Source organism: Schistocerca piceifrons, chromosome 4 (assembly GCF_021461385.2).
Source record: "Schistocerca piceifrons isolate TAMUIC-IGC-003096 chromosome 4, iqSchPice1.1, whole genome shotgun sequence".
NCBI classification, from domain to species: Eukaryota; Metazoa; Arthropoda; class Insecta; order Orthoptera; family Acrididae; genus Schistocerca; species Schistocerca piceifrons.
Genome location: NC_060141.1, coordinates 487848679 through 487868038, shown reverse-complemented (window position 1 = coordinate 487868038; position 19360 = coordinate 487848679). Strand labels below are relative to the sequence as shown.

The window sequence follows — 19360 nt, the reverse complement described above, 5'->3', positions numbered from 1 at the left end:
AAGCTACAAATGAAGATCATAGTTCTGTATTACTGAATCCTGTCGAAACAAACGTAGATCAATATGAGAAGACGCTGCCCCATTGCAAGCTTCGGAAATTTTACATTCAAGTAACTATATTTACTTGATCCATTTTGCTATCGAAACTTACCACAACCCCCTTACAATGAACTCGTTTCTTTTATTTATTTATTTATTTTCGTTTGACATCGTCACTGGAAATGTGAACTAATTTACATGTGTAAATGTCCAACTGTTGCCAGTAATTAGATTACAGTCGTTTTCAACGAAAGCGATTCTAAACAGGAAACAAAATAGCTTCATACATCGAAAATACTGCTGAGCTTAAGCTTTTTTAAACATGCACATTAGAAAAGATAAATATTCCCCTCTTGCAACTGAAAGGAGAAACTTTATAAGATAAAAAAAATTATTTTATAAAACAAGTACCTCTCTTTTGCCTCTTCTTCTGTCCCCAACCCCCTCCTCCAACGTGTACAATCGCAAGATATTTCATTAACATTCAGTGCTCCTCACCCATAGTCAACCAAGATACCTAAAGAAGAACACCAATATGTTCACAGTTTCTCGTAAAAGCAACCCAGTACAAACGTAACTTCCTCAGATTTACGAATAAGGTAAAGAAGCACGAATTCCGTTGCTGCTGGACCATGAACTTGTTTTTGTATGTCAATCCTTAAAACAGGTGGAAATTTAAGTTCAGGAGTATACTATTTGTTAAGAAGTGTAATGAATTGCACAATTAATTGATTGCAGACATCTCTCAGAACAATGTGTGTTGGTCAACTACCGCCAATAGTTTCACCTTTTCCTGTGTCAGACAGGGAGACACCACCATTATGAGTATGCCTGCAACAAACCTGACGTTCGCCGTGCCTAGCTGACGTGACGTCACGAACAAGCGCCGAGGCCTTCCTTTGAGTCGGTGTTGTTAACACACATACAGGAGTCTGTGGGTGGAGGTCTAAGGTATGGTGATACTGTGCACTTGATACTCAGTATGCGAGTTGTGAATACAGGAAACGCATTTTAATGACTAGTACGTCGTGATTCACGAAAATATGTTCCAAGGAAGAAAGTTAGGAAGTAAAGAAGCAACATACTATCGACATCGAAGTCATTAGAAACAGAGCAGAAACTCGGAATATTCTAAGGATGGGGAAGGAAATAGGCTGTGCCCTTGCGAAAGAAGCATCTCGGCATTTGTCTGGAGCGATTGTGGGAAATCACGGAAAACCTACGTCTGGATGGTCGGAAACGGATTTGAATCGTCGTCGTCCGGAATGCAAGTCTAGTGCACTAATCACTGTGTCGCCTCGTTGTTTCACGGCAAGGTAGAGGTATATGTGGCAATGAGAGTGCTGCTGAGGCAGCCTAGTGGTTAATGTCACCGCTCGCGAAAAGTAGGAAATCTGGGTATACGTTCCAGATTGGTACAAATTTCCATTACTGTAAAGTATTCATTATAATGGACTTCAACGTCTTCTGAGCTGGCTTCACCATTACCACTTCACTGCATCTCACTGAGTTCAACGTCATCGTTACTTGTTTGCCGGCTAGATTTGTGATTAGATACGGTGCGTTATAACAGAGAGCTCTGTATAATGTAAACTTTCACGCCCAGAAATGTCACGTTTATTAAAATACTCTGAGCTATTATCCGGTGTTCGTATGCATTTCCTTGAGAAACTTAACATTCACCCCCATCTGTGGAGGGAATTTTCAAGAGGGAATCACACCCTGATTCGTGACCGACTGAGTCAGGGTAGACCCTAAAAGCTGCCTTGAAGACGTCTTTCGCAAATGGAGACAAAATGACGGGTTTCTCCAAGAGCTTCATTCGACCACGGCTTAACAGCCCGGAATATTTTAACAGCAAGTAGCGACGATATTTATCCGCGCTAATTCAGAAAGCCACAATGAAGAGAATTTGAACAACTGGATCGAATCACTGGATCCGACAGTGACTCGAGTTCGCTGAGCATTCGATTATCTATGTTAGTAAACGTGTAAAGCGGTCATCCAATCTTGTTTCTTGGTAACCTATGTAACGGTTTTCAGAACCGACCATTTTTTTTAATTCTAAATATTTTACATAATTATTGACCGAATTCAAAATTTTTTAATGTTATCATATTCTTTTCATTAGGTTAAAAGTTTAACACAGTAAGGCAAGTACTCGAATTCGAAACTGTGTATCTGACTTGACGTCTTGTCAGTGTAACTCAAGCCGCGAAAATTACCAAGATTAGATTCATCCTGGGTTTGATAAAGAGGGCACTTAGTGACTTCCAATTCTCAATATCGATTGTGCAAATGTGATTGGAAGTTACTTTATAGAAGGGAGTTCGATTGTTTAATGTATTGGACTTGGAGGGGGTTGCTGGTTAGCTATAAAAGTCTTGAAAGAGATAGGCAATGTTTGTGCTCATATACTACGAAAATTTAACGATAGGTTCTGCACTGACTATTTCTTTCTTCTTCAATCTTATGATTCCAGTTTGCTGATAAGTGTCATTTACAGTTGGTGTGGATTATTGACAGTCCTTTGACTGTATTTCACTTACCATGTTCTAGTGTAGTGGTTCCCAGCTAGGGAGTGGTTAACCCCTTAAGGGGTAAAATGATATTTTTGAAGCAGTAAAAAAAAGGGGTTTGGTTATATATTGGTGACGATTATTTCGTAAGACCGTAGTACTGATAACTTATCTAATTATCAATTTTTTTCTCAATTACTAGCATTAACGCGTGCCGCAATGTGGTGGACATTACAGCTGGTTAAAAGAATGTACGACCAACAGCTTCCTCACGGAGTTCATGCACTACATGCATAATATCTACGAGACTGGAGTTGAGACATATCCGGCACGTACGCTTAAATATGGCATTAATATGAAAGACACTTTTATTTGTATTATAATAACAAGGCTGCTTGCGTTTTAAGCTTTTTAATATATTGGACCACTTTCGATCAATGCTCATCATCAGCGGTCTATATTTCACTTTTAACCATTCACAGAATTTTTCAGGTGTTCTATTAATTTTGTATACTTTACCGAATATTATACAAAATGTATAAAATTTCTTTAAAGACTTACAAGTAAAATACAAGGCCGCTGATGAGCATGTGCTCAATATCGATCAGGTTAATTAAAAAATATAAAAAACAAGCAACCTTGTCATTATACATACAAACAAAAATGTCTTTCATAAACTATATGAAGGCTGCAAGACACCTTGAATGTACACCATATCGTGAAAATGCTAGCTGTAGTCAACTCCTCTAGTGCACCGAACTTACTTCATTATCGCGAAGTATTTTATGTTCCAGGCATGCGCAGCTGTTGAAAGGCATGATTTTAAGAAGAATTCCGCTGACAGCTGGTAAAATTCTTGTTTTATTGGTATGGAGTCAGTTTCGCGGCCATCGTTCATCGATATAAATTAGACAATATTCACTGAATAATATACGTGTCTTGATTGGAGCGATAGATACAGCTATGAGCTTTTAACCTGTGAGTATATTTTAGATACCAGTTTTATTGTCCGCCTGCTTAGTTGGGTGGGAATGTGCTCGCCTCCCATGTAAGAGGGCCCAGGGTTCGATCCCCCGCTAGTGGACTGGGTGTTGTGTTGTCCTCATCATCATTTCATCCTCATCACCGGCGCGCAAGTCGCCCAATGTGGCGTCGACTTAAATAAGACTTTCACTTAGCGGCCGAACTTCCCCGGTTGGCGCCTCCCGACCAACGATGCCACTCGCTCTTTTCCATTTACCACCTTTATTAATTTCAATATCCACAAAGTTGAGACACTACAAGTTACTCTTTATCATGGATGCTGCACCTAACGATGCGGCTTTAGTCGCGAAATCAGTTGTGTAACAATAAAACAACAATTTTACGAGCTGTCAGAGGAATTCTACTTAACATCATTACTTCATTATTCATTTCGCAACATAACACAATAGCAGCTACGTAACTACATTTCTGTAGGGCCTACACAGTATTATTACCATTAATAACATTATTATTATTGAAACTTCCTGGCAGATTAAAGCTGTGTGCCAGACCGAGACTCGAACTGCCAGCGCACACTCCGCTACAGAGTGGAAATCTCATTCTGGAAACATCCCCCAGGCTGTGGCTAAGCTCTGTCTCCGCAATATCCTTCCTTTCGGGATTGCTAGTTCTGCAAGGTTCGCAGGAGAGCTTCTGTAAAGTTTGGAAGGTAGGAGACGAGATACTGGCAGAAGTAAAGCTGTGAGGAGGGGGCGTGAGTCGTGCTTGGGGAGCTCAGTTGGTAGAGCACTTGCCCGCGAAAGGCAAAGGTGCCGAGTTCGGGTCTCGGTCCGGGACACAGGAAGTTTCATATCAGCGCACACTCCGCTGCAGAGTGAAAGTCTCATTCTGGATTATTGTTATTGTTATTATTAGTGGCAGTGGTCAGGCGACATTGGAAATCTGAAGTCTTCCAATTTCTGCCAGTCCAGAAGTAAGAATTCCAGTGATCAACTAATTTACAGACAATAAATACAGTGCAGACATTTTAACTTCGTTGATTTTAAAAGTGGCTGCAGAGTGTGAGTGAAGTAGGAAGAGGTGTCGTGGAGAGGATGAATGTCTTATAACAATTATCTACTCTCAATATCGATAGATACGTTTCTTTTCTCAGTAGAAGTTGTAGATAGCACTCACGATGCCCTGGGAATTGCTTCATCATTCTGTAAAAAAAGGTTGATAGAGGTAAGCCCGTAGCAATTTCTCTTTAGTTAGTGGTTTAACAGAACGCCTACAAAAACTAAATATCATTTATATTTCGCCATTTTAAAAATAAAATAGTTACCTGACATTGTTAGCAGGAGAGCGATCTCTGAATAATGTAATCGTCTTACTAGAGAAGTTTATTTAACGATATCGCACTGGGCGTCTCTCCTATTGAAAACAAAATGATTTTTAAATCGTAATTTTATAAGCCCATTTGATAGAGCAGTGCCAAATTAGCCTAGTGCGATATTCCTTTTACCGTTATGTACTGACAGGGAGAGTAAAACACGAAGATAACCAGTACTCCAGCGGCGACTGAGCAGCGCTGCGTGCTTGGCGGTAGCAGTCAGTGCGGGCTAGGGCGATGCTGTCGCAGGTGGACACTGGTTATTTCTCGAGTTTTACTGTCGCTGTTAATACACACTCATAAAACGAATGTCACACTAGACTAAATGGGACCTCTCTGTCGAATGGGCACATAAAAATCCCTTTTAAATTTTGTTTGTAGCGGGAAACAAGCTGACGCGTTCCATCTACGCTGGGCATCGCATGAAAGACGTGATGAGCAGCATTTATTTGGGCTGGCCGCAGCTACACGTTGCAAAAACATAAGTAATTGCAAATGTCTGCGGAACATCAGAGAAAATGTGCCTCACAACTCTTTGGAGAGATACCCTTTACCTCTTATCTCTCTCTCTCTCTCTCTCTCTCTCTATATATATATATATATATATATATATATATATATATCAGGCAAATTAAATTGCTATCTTCAGATTATTTATAAGCAAAGACCATTTCGCCTCTATGTAGCGTACGGTTTTTAGTCATGGTCATATTTTGGGACAACCCGTTTAAGAAGACGCTGCAGTGTAACGTTATACATCATACAATAACGCATCAGATACATTTGGTTCATAGGATATTGCCTTCTGTGTCCGTGTTGAGAGTTGATACAGACAGCAGGCCTAACCTATGAACCAAATCTATGTGATGCGAAAATTTTTCTGTGTTTTGTACAATCATAATTTTATTGTTTAATGTATAACGCAGCACTGGACCGTCTTCTTCAACGAGTTGTTCCCAAATATACCCAAGGCTAAACGATCGTGCGCTACATAGAGTGGCACAATGGTCTATGTATGTAAATAACATGAAGATGGCAATTTACTTTGCGCAAATTAGTTCCCTACAAATACAGGGTGATTTTTTTCCACCCTGTACAAACTCTAGGGATTGATCGATGAGAGATTGCTGAACAGAAAAGGTCTAATGAACTAAAGTCCGGGCCGGCCGGTGTGAGCGAGCTGTTCTAGGCGCTTCAGTCTGGAACCGCGCGACTGCTATGGTCGCAGGTTCGAATCCTCCCACAGGCATGAATGCGTGTGATGTCCTTAGGTTAGTTAGGTTTAAGGAGTTCTAAGTTCTAGGGGACTGATGACCTCAGATGTTAAGTCCCATAGTGCTCAGAGCCATTTGAACCATTTTGTTTTCCTTGCTAGAGACCATTTATTCAGTCATACATTGTTACAGAGACTGCAGTCTAATACACGCTGTACGACGCAGCCATAGTTACAGTATGTGTTGAAAACAGTTTCCACGTGCCCTGCACTTCCTTCACCAATCTTCAGTAATCCGATGGGACCGCTGACCTTGCTGTTTGGTCCCCTCTCCCAAATCAACCATTCAACCGACAAATAAACTTTAGTAAAAAGATTATATTAGTTCAATGGAAGTTTCAAAAACAAATAGTGTTAGTTCTGAAGTTTATTTGGGCGGTAATGCCGATGCCAGGAGCGGGGGGAGGGCGCGAAGGGGGCGAAAAAAATGGCTCAAATGGCTTTGAGCACTATGGGACTGAGGTCATCAGTCCCCTAGACTTGAACTACTTAAACCTAACTAACCTAAGGACATCACACGCATCCATGCCCGAGGCAGGATTAGAACCTGCGACCGTAGCAGCCTCGTGGTTCCAGAGTGAAGCACCTAGAACCGCTCGGCCACCGCGGCCGGCGAAGGGGGCGAGGTCGGTATTACTAGCCTTCAGGGGAAACGGTCATACAAAGGATGGGAATCACTGTTCTAATAGTATGAAAAATCTGTTTGCCGAATCCACGAGTGAAGCAAGCACATCAGAGGATGAGGAGTGCTGACGTGAATTTGGTTGTCGGTGTCTGCTGTACAGGACCTGGGCGTGAACGTGATCCACATCGAGTCGCGGCCGAGCTCGCGCAAGGACTCCGAGTACGAGATCCTGGTGGACGTAGAGTGCGACGCTCTGCGCATGGAGCAGCTGGTGGCGGCGCTGCGGCGCGAGGTGGCCGCCATCAACCTGGCGCGCTTCGAGCAGGGCGAGGACCTGCCGCCGCCCACGCCGCTCTCCGCCAGCGCCAGCTTCGGTGAGCGACCGCACTCTGTCTGCATCTCTACTCTGCGACCCACTGTCCAACACCAAACTCACACTAACCGAACATCGCGTCATTTGCCTCGGCACAACAACAACTTAACACGAACGACCTGATCAAAATTTAATGGACATTAATGTGGTGTGTGTCCGTCCTCCGCCTTTATGGCGGCTTGAATGCTGGCAACAGTGAGGTGACTGAATGTCTGTGGAGGACTGGCACCCCATTCTTCCTCAAAAGCCGAAACCAGAGACAATAGTAATGTTGGACACGTGGGGTCCGGAGCAGAGTCGACGTTCGAACACATCCCAAAGATGTTGGTCTCAGGTGCGGACTCTGGCCAGGCCAGTCCACTTCACGACTGTTATTGTTAACAAACCATTGCCTCACCGGTACTGCTTGTCATGCAAATATAAACAGTCATCGTCACTGAAGTGTTCCTCTACTGCAGGGCTTCCCAACCTTTTCAGCTGGCGGACCCCTTCTACAGTCGAAAATCCTTGGCGGATCCCTTCTGCAGTCGAAAATCCTTGGCGGACCCCTAGTCAATCAAGAGCACAGTAACTTTAAACTTCAGAGCGAAACCCATGGGAACTGAAAGCTTCTTAATGCAAGTGCCACGTTCCCAATGACCCCCCATCCCCCCCCCCCCTCCCCCGAAGTATCAATAGTCTTTGGAGCTTCTTGTGATTGTTTCTTCCTTTGGTAGTTCTCCCTCCTCACTCATTTCAACTGGAAACTTCCCTTGTTGTGAAGGCGATGGAGAAACCGCACCCTTCTTCAATGATCCTGTCTTCAGCCACGGATCCATGTTAGAAGTAATAAACTGGTCAAAAATCGACTTATGAAATAGGTAGTGCACTGACAAAGCAAGTTTAACATTTAATGATGCCTGGAGCCGCATACGCGCCAGCGAGCGCTGTGATTGGTCGACAAAGCTCGCTCCGCGCCTGCGTAAAAGGTTTTAGCGCACCTAGCGCCGTGAGCCGGCGCACAAACGACCCCGTACTGTTGCGAAACAGTCGATCAGAGAAGCCGCATTCACCGGCACTAAACTGTGTATGCTTTCTCACTTACGAACCGCAAACGCTGCTAGGGATTACGACCTGAAGTAAAAGTACACATGTTTTACACACGAAAAAAAAACAATTGTGATGAATTTGATTTTCACATTTGTATTCAATGATTTTACTCATTATTTTACACGATTTGGTCAAAGGTGGCTGCGGACCCCCGGGTTCACGGACCACACGTTGGGAAGCCCTGCTCTACTACATCTACGTTTATACTCTGCAAGCCACCCAACGGTGTGTCGCGGCACTTTACGTGTGACTGCATCTCCTCCGTCAACCCGACCTGGTACGGATCCCACACTGATGAGCAGTACTCAAGTATAGGTCGAACGAGTGTTTTGTAAGCCACCTCCTTTGTTGATGGATTAAATTTTCTAAGGACTCTCCCAATGAATCTCAACCTGGTACCCGCATTACCGACAATTAATTTTATATGATCATTCCTCTTGAAATCGTTCCGTACGCATACTCCCAGATATTTTACAGAAGTAACTGCTACCATTGTTTGTTCCGCTATCATATAATCATACAATAAAGGATCCTTCTCTCTATGTATTCGCAATACGCTACATTTGTCTGTGTTAAGGGTCAGTTGCCACTCCCTGCACCAAGTGCCTATCCGCTGCAGATCTTCCTGCATTTCGCTGCAATTTTCTAATGTCTTCATATACTTCTGCATTTAGCGTTTTCTTATGGACAACAAGGGGACCACACCCCAACTTTTAAATGCACTCTATCTCCTCTGTACTTCACTGTTGGCACTACACATGGTGAAAGGCAACGTTTGCCAGCCATTTTCCAAACTCGTACCATTCCATCGGATTCCCACGCGCTATAGCGTGATTCACAGCTGCAAGCCACCTTTTTCCAGTCTTACACCACCTCTCTCGTCGCTTCGCATTGACTAAGTAATGAGAGGCTTATGGGGAACTGCTCGGCCACCGTATTTCATTCATTTTACTTCCCTACGCAGAGGCATTGTGCTAGGTGGCCTGCTGATAGTACTTTGGCTCTCACGAGTGATTCCTTCCGCTTATCTCATGCTACTTTTTTACAAACCACCCTCACAAATGATCCATGGTCCTTGTGTCACCACAGTCGACTTGAGCAGCTTAACAAGGGTTAAAATGTCCCCGATAAATTTGTTATACAGGTGACATCCAATACTAGTCTGCGTTTGAAGTCACTGAGCTCTCTTGGTAGTGCTTCTTTACTGACCACTCAATACACCCCTACTTCGTTCCATACTGGCGGGTTCGATTCTAATGCCACCTAGTGACCAATTCCCCTTTACATAGTGGTGTCCGGAATCTTTTGCTCAGACTCCATACAGGGTGGTCAGAAAAACTGTGGAAAGCTTGTAACGGTGTTACACGGGAGGTTATGCTGAGAAATAATTGTTAAGAAAATCGATAAGTTGCTCCGTTTCAGAGTTATTTAGCACTGAAGCTAGCCAATCAGGTAACACAAACCGAACATCGCGTCATTTGCTTCGGTACAACAAGAACTTAACACGCACGACCTGATCAAAATTTAATGGACATTAATGTGGTGTGTGTCCATCCTCCGCCTTCACGATGGCTTGAATGCTGGGGACAATGAGGTGACTGAATGTCTGTGGAAGACTGGCACCCCATTCTTCCTCAAAAGCCGAAACCAGAGAAGATAATAATGTTGAACACATGGGGTCTGGAGCAATTCCGATTCCCCCGTCTTTCTTATTAACCAGAACAAGTGTATTATTATACTGGCTCCTAGATCTTTCAGTTATTCCCCATTCCTCTATACGATTTATTTCTCTCTTTACTGCTTCCTTCCTAGTTAACGAGATTTGATAGATTGGTCCGAAAAATGGTTCATGATCTACAGTTTCGATTACATATTCAAATTTACGTTCTAAACCAGGCTGCTCTGAAAATACTTCTATATTACTGGCTAAAATATTCTACAGTTCCATTTTCTACTATGTCTTTCATTTCGTCATTAGTTGGGTTCAGTTCACTCAAGTTTCTAACATGATAACGCTCGGCTCCTTCACGAAGACCTGTACACCTTAGTACAATGGTAACTTAAGTATTCGTAAATTAACTTCACTCCTTTCACCAGTTTCTACTACTTCATCTAAATACACATTTATCTTCTCATCTCCCACTGAACAAATCATTTCGTTCCTATCACAGTCAATAATTACTTTATGCTTAGTCATCCAATCCATACCTGCAATGATTTCAGTACTTGGGCACCACTAAGAAATCGTGTTCAAACAAGACATTTTTAATTATCATTTGTAACAACACCTGCGATATTATTTGTTTACGACTACTAGTAGCACATATTATCTTCACGCCCTCAACTGGCATCGCGACTATTTCACGTTCAATCCTGATATGCTCATAAAATGACTGGGAACAGACACTAATCTGACTACCACTATCGGTTAATGTCTGAGTTTCCACACCATGTACATTTACCAGGATCATGATCTGTTCACATCGTCTCGACTCATCACCTCTATCTTTCTATAATAAATCATGTTCCACTTCCAAATCATTCCACAGACTACCACCCGGCTCAACCATTTTACCCAGTGGTTTTTTTCTGCCTCCTACTACTACCTTCTTTTGTCTGAAACAAAACATGTTTTATTTCCGCGGTATCTGTTGCATAGTCAAGCTGGCTACCTCATCTTCCGCCCTAACTTGTTACACATTAGAATATTCCGTTTCGCTCACTAACCTCATCCAGTTACCAAACCAAACATACCCTTGCCCCATAACACTGTTTCCGGCTGCCTTTTCTAATCGGCTGACTTCGTCGAGTTCGGTAATGGCATCAACAAATACATTATTATTATGCACCTCACGTGCCCCACATTCTTTATTATGTTCACATACTCATCAACATTACCTTTAGTATCACAAAGAAAATACTCATCTTCATTACTCATCATCTCTCATTACTTTCCGTAAAATATACGCTACTTTCTTCGTTCTTCCATTCCTCCGGAACATCGTACATACAGTATTACTTAATTGCGTCAACCATTCCTTATCCTCAATTATTTCAACTTCATTTACCGAGACTACTTGCACATTCGCTACCAGAAGATGCGCTAAACTCGGTGCAGCGGTACTGTCTGTACTCGCACGAGTAGCCACTCCAACAACATTTGTGACTCCGATTACTAATACATCTGATTCGACCAGCGTCTAAATCGCGACATTTCTGCATCGTTTTTCATTCTCGCTGTTTCCAGCGTACACTTCACCTTGTTTAAGTTCGTTACTCGTTTTTGTTCCCTTTGCGTCGTCACTGTTGCGGCGGCAATACTGCCTCTGATGCAGGCGGGGTCTCACAAAGAGATCAGCTGCAGTGAGACCCGCTACTGTTGCGGACCCCCGTTTTCCACGCTGTCATTGCCACGGCGGTTACAACTATAATCCCCCTACCACGGCGAAAGCCTCTGTCGCGTCTTCCTCTATCTACATGTGCCGATCTCACATTGTAATCACTATTTAAGTTTCCGTTTTGACTTTGATTTTGATTATTTTGACCTCGTCGATCGTAATATTTACTATTTCCGTTCTGATTGTAGCTGCTGTTGTGGTGACTGCACTACATCTCCTAACTTATTCAAAAACGCTGTTTTACTACAGCCACCAATTATGTGGCCACGGACACTATGTGGCAATTTGCCGCGCAGTATGTCCAACTTTCTCTGTTCGGTTATGTGTCCTTTTACATGCTCGATCTTTTTACACATATCCTCGCAATAATTTTTCATACTTGAGTCTCTGCTTGCACAATACGAAGGAGCATACGAAAATTCCGTAATTACTTCCTCCTGTTTACTGGTTGACCAGTATTCGTCTTCAAATCGTTTTAAGAATTCGTCAAGCGTTTCGTAAACTCTCAGGGAGCGAACTGCCCAACTATCTACGTCACAACTCAGTCGTGTCCTGGCAATCCTGACGCGAATTTCTTCTGGCAATTCTTTCTGAATTAACGACTTACATTTGTCCACGAACACAACTGGATTACTACTACCTTTCGGATCAAATTTATCAATCTCACTGCTTATTTGGCTCTGGCATGTCCCTCCTACAACGTAAGTGGCGATTAGATTTCTTGCGTTCTCCAGATTTTTAATACGCTCATTTATGTCACCCACATCCTTGTCTTTTATTTCAGAAAACTTATCATTAACATCCGTTTCCAACGCATGAAGTTTGACCTTAACACTTACAATTTGGCCATTCAAAGTAACAACCGAATTTTTAAAGTCAGAACGGATTTTTGCTGTTTCGCGGTTTACCTTTTTGTTGACTTTCATTGATCTCGTCCGTTCTCACACCGATATCATGTTTCAGTTGATTTTCGATATATCCGCATTTTGCAGCCACTAAGTCGCCCACTTGTTGTTGCATGTTGTCTTTGATTCTTTTGATTTCGTCCGTAAGATGTTTTGTCATATCTTTCCTGCCATTACTAAATTTAGTATCTAAGTCATTTATTTCTTGTTTGAAATTTCTATTTCACTTCTCAAGGCAGCTATTTCCTCTTTTAGAGAACTTATCTCACTACTTGCGCTCATCGTCACTGAACTAATTTCATTGCTTACTGAATTCATGATTTTGCTTTTTACAGAGCTAATCTCACCCTTTTTATTGGCAATAGTATGGCAATAAGATCAACCTGTGCCATATTTTACCGTTAAATGAAGCCACTCGACAAACCAACAGCATCATTAAGTGAAGTAAGATGCAGAATTTTTATAACTAGATATGTAATAGGCTGACCAGCGTAGTTGGAATTTTATTGCTTAAATAACATTTTTTTCATGCATACTGTCACGTAAATAGTTTTCCTACCATCCAAGTAGTAATCATCCTATCCCTTTGTATGAACCGAGATAATCAGAAATTAACTGAAAATGAAATGGACATTAATAATTAGATTATCAGAACATAATTTTTACAACTTTTGGACAATTACGTAATAATGAAATATTTGGCTGTAGTATGAATAATGTCAGAAACAGAATGACGCAAAAGCCAGTATTGATTCATTTGGTAAAAATAGAGTAACTTTCATAATAAAAAATTGGTAGTAAAACTTTACGTAATTTGAACACTTAACTTCACTGTCAAAACAGAGTTCTAATTTATGGCTTGTGGCATAATTTATAACTTTTATTACAAAGAAATATCAGAGTAACTGCATGAGTAAATTCAAACAATCTTTCTGCTTGCTACTATTACGACAGTCACTATTACGGTGAATAACGTAACAAAAAGTTTCTGTCCACAGCCAGTACACAATCTTACTTTAACTGATCTTTGAAAATTAATATAGTATGTTGTATGTGTTTGCTATTGGATTATTGTTTGACAACCGTGACACATGTGGTATGAAGTACTTGAAAGTGTGCGTTAGATACTGCTCCTACGTTATGACGCCAGTAACTATTCTTACGTAAGATTGATTACGAATATAAAATTCTGTTTTAATTTAATTATTCTTGTTCCGGTGAGGAACTGGCGACCGTTGGTTCTTTTCATTAATGACATGGTTTGAAAACCTTTTTTGCAACTTTCCATTGACCACTGTTAATTTTACATAATAAAAATATATAAAGTTAACCGAATTTTGCTTCTAATCGTCATTGCTAAAATACTGCGCAGTGGCGATTCGGTTATAATTTCATCTACCTCTCTCGGTTTTGCATTATTCTTCGGAGTAGATGCATTTTCCCCACAGATTAGGGACTTTAGGCACACGGTCATATAGAAAAGCGTAATTAGCAGGAGAGGTCGACGGGTTATACGTGGTTCCCGGTGACAGGATAGTGTATTATAATTACTACTGTTCCGAGCCTTGCAAAATTAGCAGTGATTATTTACAATGAGTATTGGTGAGAAAATTTCAGTTAGAACAATGGAGGTGTAAATTGGGGGTACGAAGTAACGATACGAGCGCAGATATGTTCGACAATGTTTCAGATATTGACGACAAACTAACCAATACTGGAGGAACAGAATGTGTAAATAATGCAAAGGTGAAGCAAGAAATATGTGATGACAGTAACGGTAATTTGGAAACGAATGACACAGAATATAAAAGTGATGTAAACGCAACAGAGACGAAAGCGAAACAGATAATGGAACAAGGTAGTAACTTGCCGGTATTTAGTACGAATGCATTAATGCAAATGATCCAGAAAATGAGTTAGGAAGTAAGTGTTCCTGGAGCCACTCTGTAGCGATTCTGTACGTGCGGGGTGTCGTATTGTCCTGATGGAATTGCCCAAGTCCGTCGGAATGCACAATGGAAATGCATGGATACAGGTGGTCAGACAGGCTGCATACACACGTGTCAGCTGTCAGAGGCGTATGTAGATGTATCAGGGGTCCAATATCGCTCCAACTGTACACACCCTACACCATTACAGAGCCTTCACCAGCTTAAGCAGTCCCCTGCTGACATGCAGGCTCCATTGATTCATGAGGTTGACTCCATACCCGTACACGGCTATCCGCTCGATACAATCTGAAGTGAGATTCGTCCGATCAGCCAACATGTTTCCAGCCATCAAGAGTCCAATGTCAGTGTTGACGGGCCCAGGCGAGGCGTAAAGCTTTGTGTCGTGCCGTCATCAATGGTACAAGAGTGGCATTCCGCTCCGAAAGCCCATATCGATGATTTTTCGTTGAACGGTTCGCACGCTGACACTTGTTGATGGGCCACCATTGAAATCAGCAGCAATTTGCGAAAGGGTTGCACTTTTGTCACGTTGAACGATTCTCTTCAGTTCTCTCTTGTTCCATTCCTGAAGGATGTTTTTCCGGTCGCAGAGATGTCGGAGATTTAATGTTTTCCCGAATATTCACGGTGTTGTTGTTGTTGTTGTTGTGGTCTTCAGTCCTGAGACTGCTATGATGCAGCTCTCCATGCAGCCTTTCCTGTCCAAGCTTATTCATCTCCCAATACTTACTGCAACCTACATCCTTCTGAATCTGCTTAGTGTATTCATCTCTTGGTCTCCCTCTACGCTTTTTACCCTCCACGCTGCCCTCCAATGCTAAATTTGTGATTCCTTGATGCCTCAGAACATGTCCTACTAACCGGTCCCTTCTTTTTGTCAAGTTGTGCCACATACTCTTCTTCTCCCCAATTCTGTTCAACACTTAATCATTAGTTATGTGATCTACCCATTTAATCTTCAGCATTCTTCTGTATCACCACATTTCGAAAGCTTCTACTCTCTTCTTGTCCAAAATATTTATCGTCCATGTTTCACTTCCATACATGGCTACACTCCATACAAATACTTTCAGAAATGACTTTCTGACACCTAAATCTATACTCGATGTTAACAAATTTCTCTTCTTCAGAAATGCTTTCCTGCCATTGCCAGTCTACATTTTATATCTTCTCTACTTCGACCATCACCAGTTATTTTGCTCCCCAAATAGAAAAACTCCTTTACTACTTTAAGTACCTCATTTCCTAATCTAATTCCCTCAGCATCACCCCACTTAATTCGACTACATTCCATTATCTTCGTTTTGCTTTTGTTGACGTTCATCTTATATCCTCCTTTCAAGACACTGTCCATTCCGTTCAACTGCTCTTCCAAGTCCTTTGCTGTCTCTGATAGAATTACAATGTCATCGGCGAACCTTAAAGTTTTTATTTCTTCTCCGTGGATTTTAATTCCTACTCCGAATTTTTCTTTTGTTTCCTTTACTGCTTGCTCAATATACAGATTGAAGAACGTCGGGGATAGGTTACAACCCTGTCTCACTCCCTTCCCAACCACTGCTTCCCTTTCATGTCCCTCGACTCTTATAACTGCCATCTGGTTTCTGTATAAATTGTAAATAGCCTTTCGCTTCCTGTATTTTACCCCTGCCACCTTTAGAATTTGAGAGAGAGTATTCCAGTCAACATGTCAAAAGCTTTCTCTAAGTCTACAAATGCTAGAAACGTAGGTTTGTCTTTCCTTAATCTTTCTTCTAAGATAAGTCGTAAGGTCAGTATTGCCTCACGTGTTCCTATATTTCTACGGAATCCAAACTGATCTTCCCCGAGGTCGGCTTCTACTAGTTTTTCCATTCGTCTGTAAAGAATTCGCGTTAATATTTTGCAGCTGGGACTTATTAAACTGATAGATCGGTAATTTTCACATCTGTCAACACATGCTTTCTTTGGGGTTGGAATTATTATATTCTTCTTGAAGTCTGAGGGTATTTCGCCTGTCTCATACATCTTACTCACCAGATGGTAGAGTTTTGTCAGGATTGGCTTTCCCAAGGCCATCAGTAGTTCTAATGGAATGTTGTCTACTCCCGGGGCCTTGTTTCGACTCAGGTGTTTCAGTGCTCTGTCAAACTCTTCACGCAGTATCGTATCTCCCATTTCATCTTCATCTACATCCTCTTCCATTTCCATAATATTGTCCTCAAGTACATCGCCCTTGTATAGACCCTCTATATACTCCTTCCACCTTTCTGCTTTCCCTTCTTTGCTTATAACTGGGTTTCCATCTGAGCTCTTGACTTTCATACAAGTGGTTCTCTTTTCTCCAAAGGTCTCTTTAATTTTCCTGTAGGCAATATCTATCTTACCCCTAGTGAGACAAGCCTCTACATCCTTACATTTGTCCTCTAGCCATCCCTGCTTAGCCATTTTGCACTTCCTGTCGATCTCATTTTTGAGACTCTGTATTCCTTTTTGCCTGCTTCATTTACTGCATTTTTATATTTTCTCCTTTCGTCAATTAAGTTCAATATTTCTTCTGTTACCCAAGGAGTTCTACTAGCCCTTATCTTTTTACCTACTTGATCCTCTGCTGCCTTCACTACTTCATCCCCCAGAGCTACCCATTCTTCTTCTACTGTACTTCTTTCCCCCATTCCTGTCAATTGTTCCCTTATGCTCTCCCTGAAACTCTGTACAACCTCTGGTTCTTTCAGTTTATCCAGGTCCCGTCTCCTTAAATTCCCACCTTTTTGCGGTTTCTTCAGTTTTAATCTACAGTTCATAACCAATAGACTGTGGTCAGAGTCCACATCTGCCCCTGGAAATGTCTTACAATTTAAAACCTGGTTCCTAAATCTCTGTCTTACCATTATATAATCTATCTGATACCTTCTAGTATCTCCAGGATTCTTCCATGTATACAACCTTCTTTCATGATTCTTGAACCAAGTGTTAGCTATGATTAAGTTATGCTCTGTGCAAAACTCTACCAGGCGGCTTCCTCTTTCATTTCTTAGCCCCAATCCATATTCACCTACTATGTTTCCTTCTCTCCCTTTTCCTACTCTCGAATTCCAGTCACCCATGACTAATAAATTTTCGTCTCCCTTCACTACCTGAATTATTTCTTTTATCTCATCATACATTTCTTCAATTTCTTCATCATCTGCAGAGCTAGTTGGCATATGAACTTGTACTACTGTACTTCACGGTACTCTCTTGAAATGGTCGTACGAGAAAGTTCCCACTTCATCACTACCTCGGATGTGCTGTGTCCCACCGCTCGTGCGCCGACTATAACATCACGTTCAGACTCAGTTAAATCTTGATACACTGCCATTGTAGCAGCAGTAACCGATCTAAGAACTGCGCCAGACACTTGTTGTATTATATAGGCGTTGCCAACCGCAGTGCCGTGTTGTGCCTGTTTACATATCTCTGTATTTGAATACGCAGACCTACACAAATTTCTTTGGCGCTTCTGTGTAATACCGGCTGTATCTGGAGCACGTGACGCCTTCAATACTGCAGCAATTGTCACAGGCTCTATTTGCTGGCGCCTTGATGAGGCTGCAACCCGCAGCACTCTCTTGTGTGGCGTGTGGCTGGATTATAAGGCAACAGCCGTATGCCACTTAACGACTGGCCACCTGTTATCGTCTGACAATAGCCACAGTCGGATGCGGTGTGGAGGAACATGATCTCAGCTCACTGATCTCCTAACTATTGTAGTTTGTCAAACCTTGAAGCCTGTCCTTTTCATTCAAGTAGCTTCTCATTTGTTATCACAAGTTTGAATGGATTATTACCCAGTCCTCCCGCGAAGGAAAAATCCTCATGGTAACAGTAACTGAATCTGGCTCAAATGTATCATTAGTTAGTAATCCCTGAAGATTCATTCGTTATTACTTTACAATGTCCAAATTTCATACCCTTTACGAATAAAATTTAATAGTATTCACATACTGATTTTATGCAGCATGTTTGGAGCTAATGATATTGCACTGTTTCACCAATGTGCTGTAAATGTTTCTAATATTCTCCAAGCTAAGAGTTGTGTCATTTTTAGTTTGACAAAGTCTTGCCTTCCCAAGCAAACTTTTTTGTGCAATGAAGGCACATGTCAAAAGTATACTAATTACTTCATCCACAACTTTTTTTGCTTTTGTTTTTGTTCTAAGTAAGTCTGTTACAGAAAAGGGCGATTCCATTGGAATTCCTAATTTTTATGATATATTATTCATTCTCTTAGTCGCAAGACGTGTTGATTTACTTAAATGGTACCACTAGCAGAAAAAGCTCTACGTATTCCTGCCTTTTAATGACACCAAAACAAAGAAAATACATTTTGTCCCCTTCGGATTAAACAGAGAATTTGTTGACTGAAGATAAAACTTTCTCACTGCAGACAGCGAGATGCAACACTACCATGTAATTAAATATGCCGTGAATACCTTGTAGATGATGTCTCTGTTGCAACATATTGTGGGGAGCTTGTAATACTCTCACGGCACTATGTGAAAAGTTAAACTATTCCTTTTGACGTCACTACTGTTTATATAACTGTGAAAATATTAACTACTCATCTGTATAAGGAATAGATCTTCTCATTAGTCCCTATGGGAGTAGAGGGGTCACAGCACGTTCTCCTAAAATTGCACAAATGAAAAATTATGAAACAGAAAGTTACAAATCCTACGAAATTCAAGAATACTATGATCAAAAATGACATGAACGGTCGATTAAAATATGTGCATACACACGAGGATGCTTTGTAACACATATTTAAACACAGATCAGGAACCTATCGCTAAGTTGCTAACAAAAGCTG

General features: G+C 41.5%; 1 protein-coding gene across 1 annotated transcript in view; it reads left to right on the top strand.

Annotated features, from left to right (window-relative positions):
• LOC124795371 (tryptophan 5-hydroxylase 1) overlaps window positions 1–19360 on the top strand; it is a 283255-nt gene that overhangs the window by 75304 nt on the left and 188591 nt on the right. Inside the window, exon 3 of the mRNA XM_047259377.1 lies at window positions 6973–7186. Coding sequence (XP_047115333.1) covers window positions 6973–7186 — 214 coding nt within the window. The remainder of the gene's footprint in view (window positions 1–6972; window positions 7187–19360) is intronic.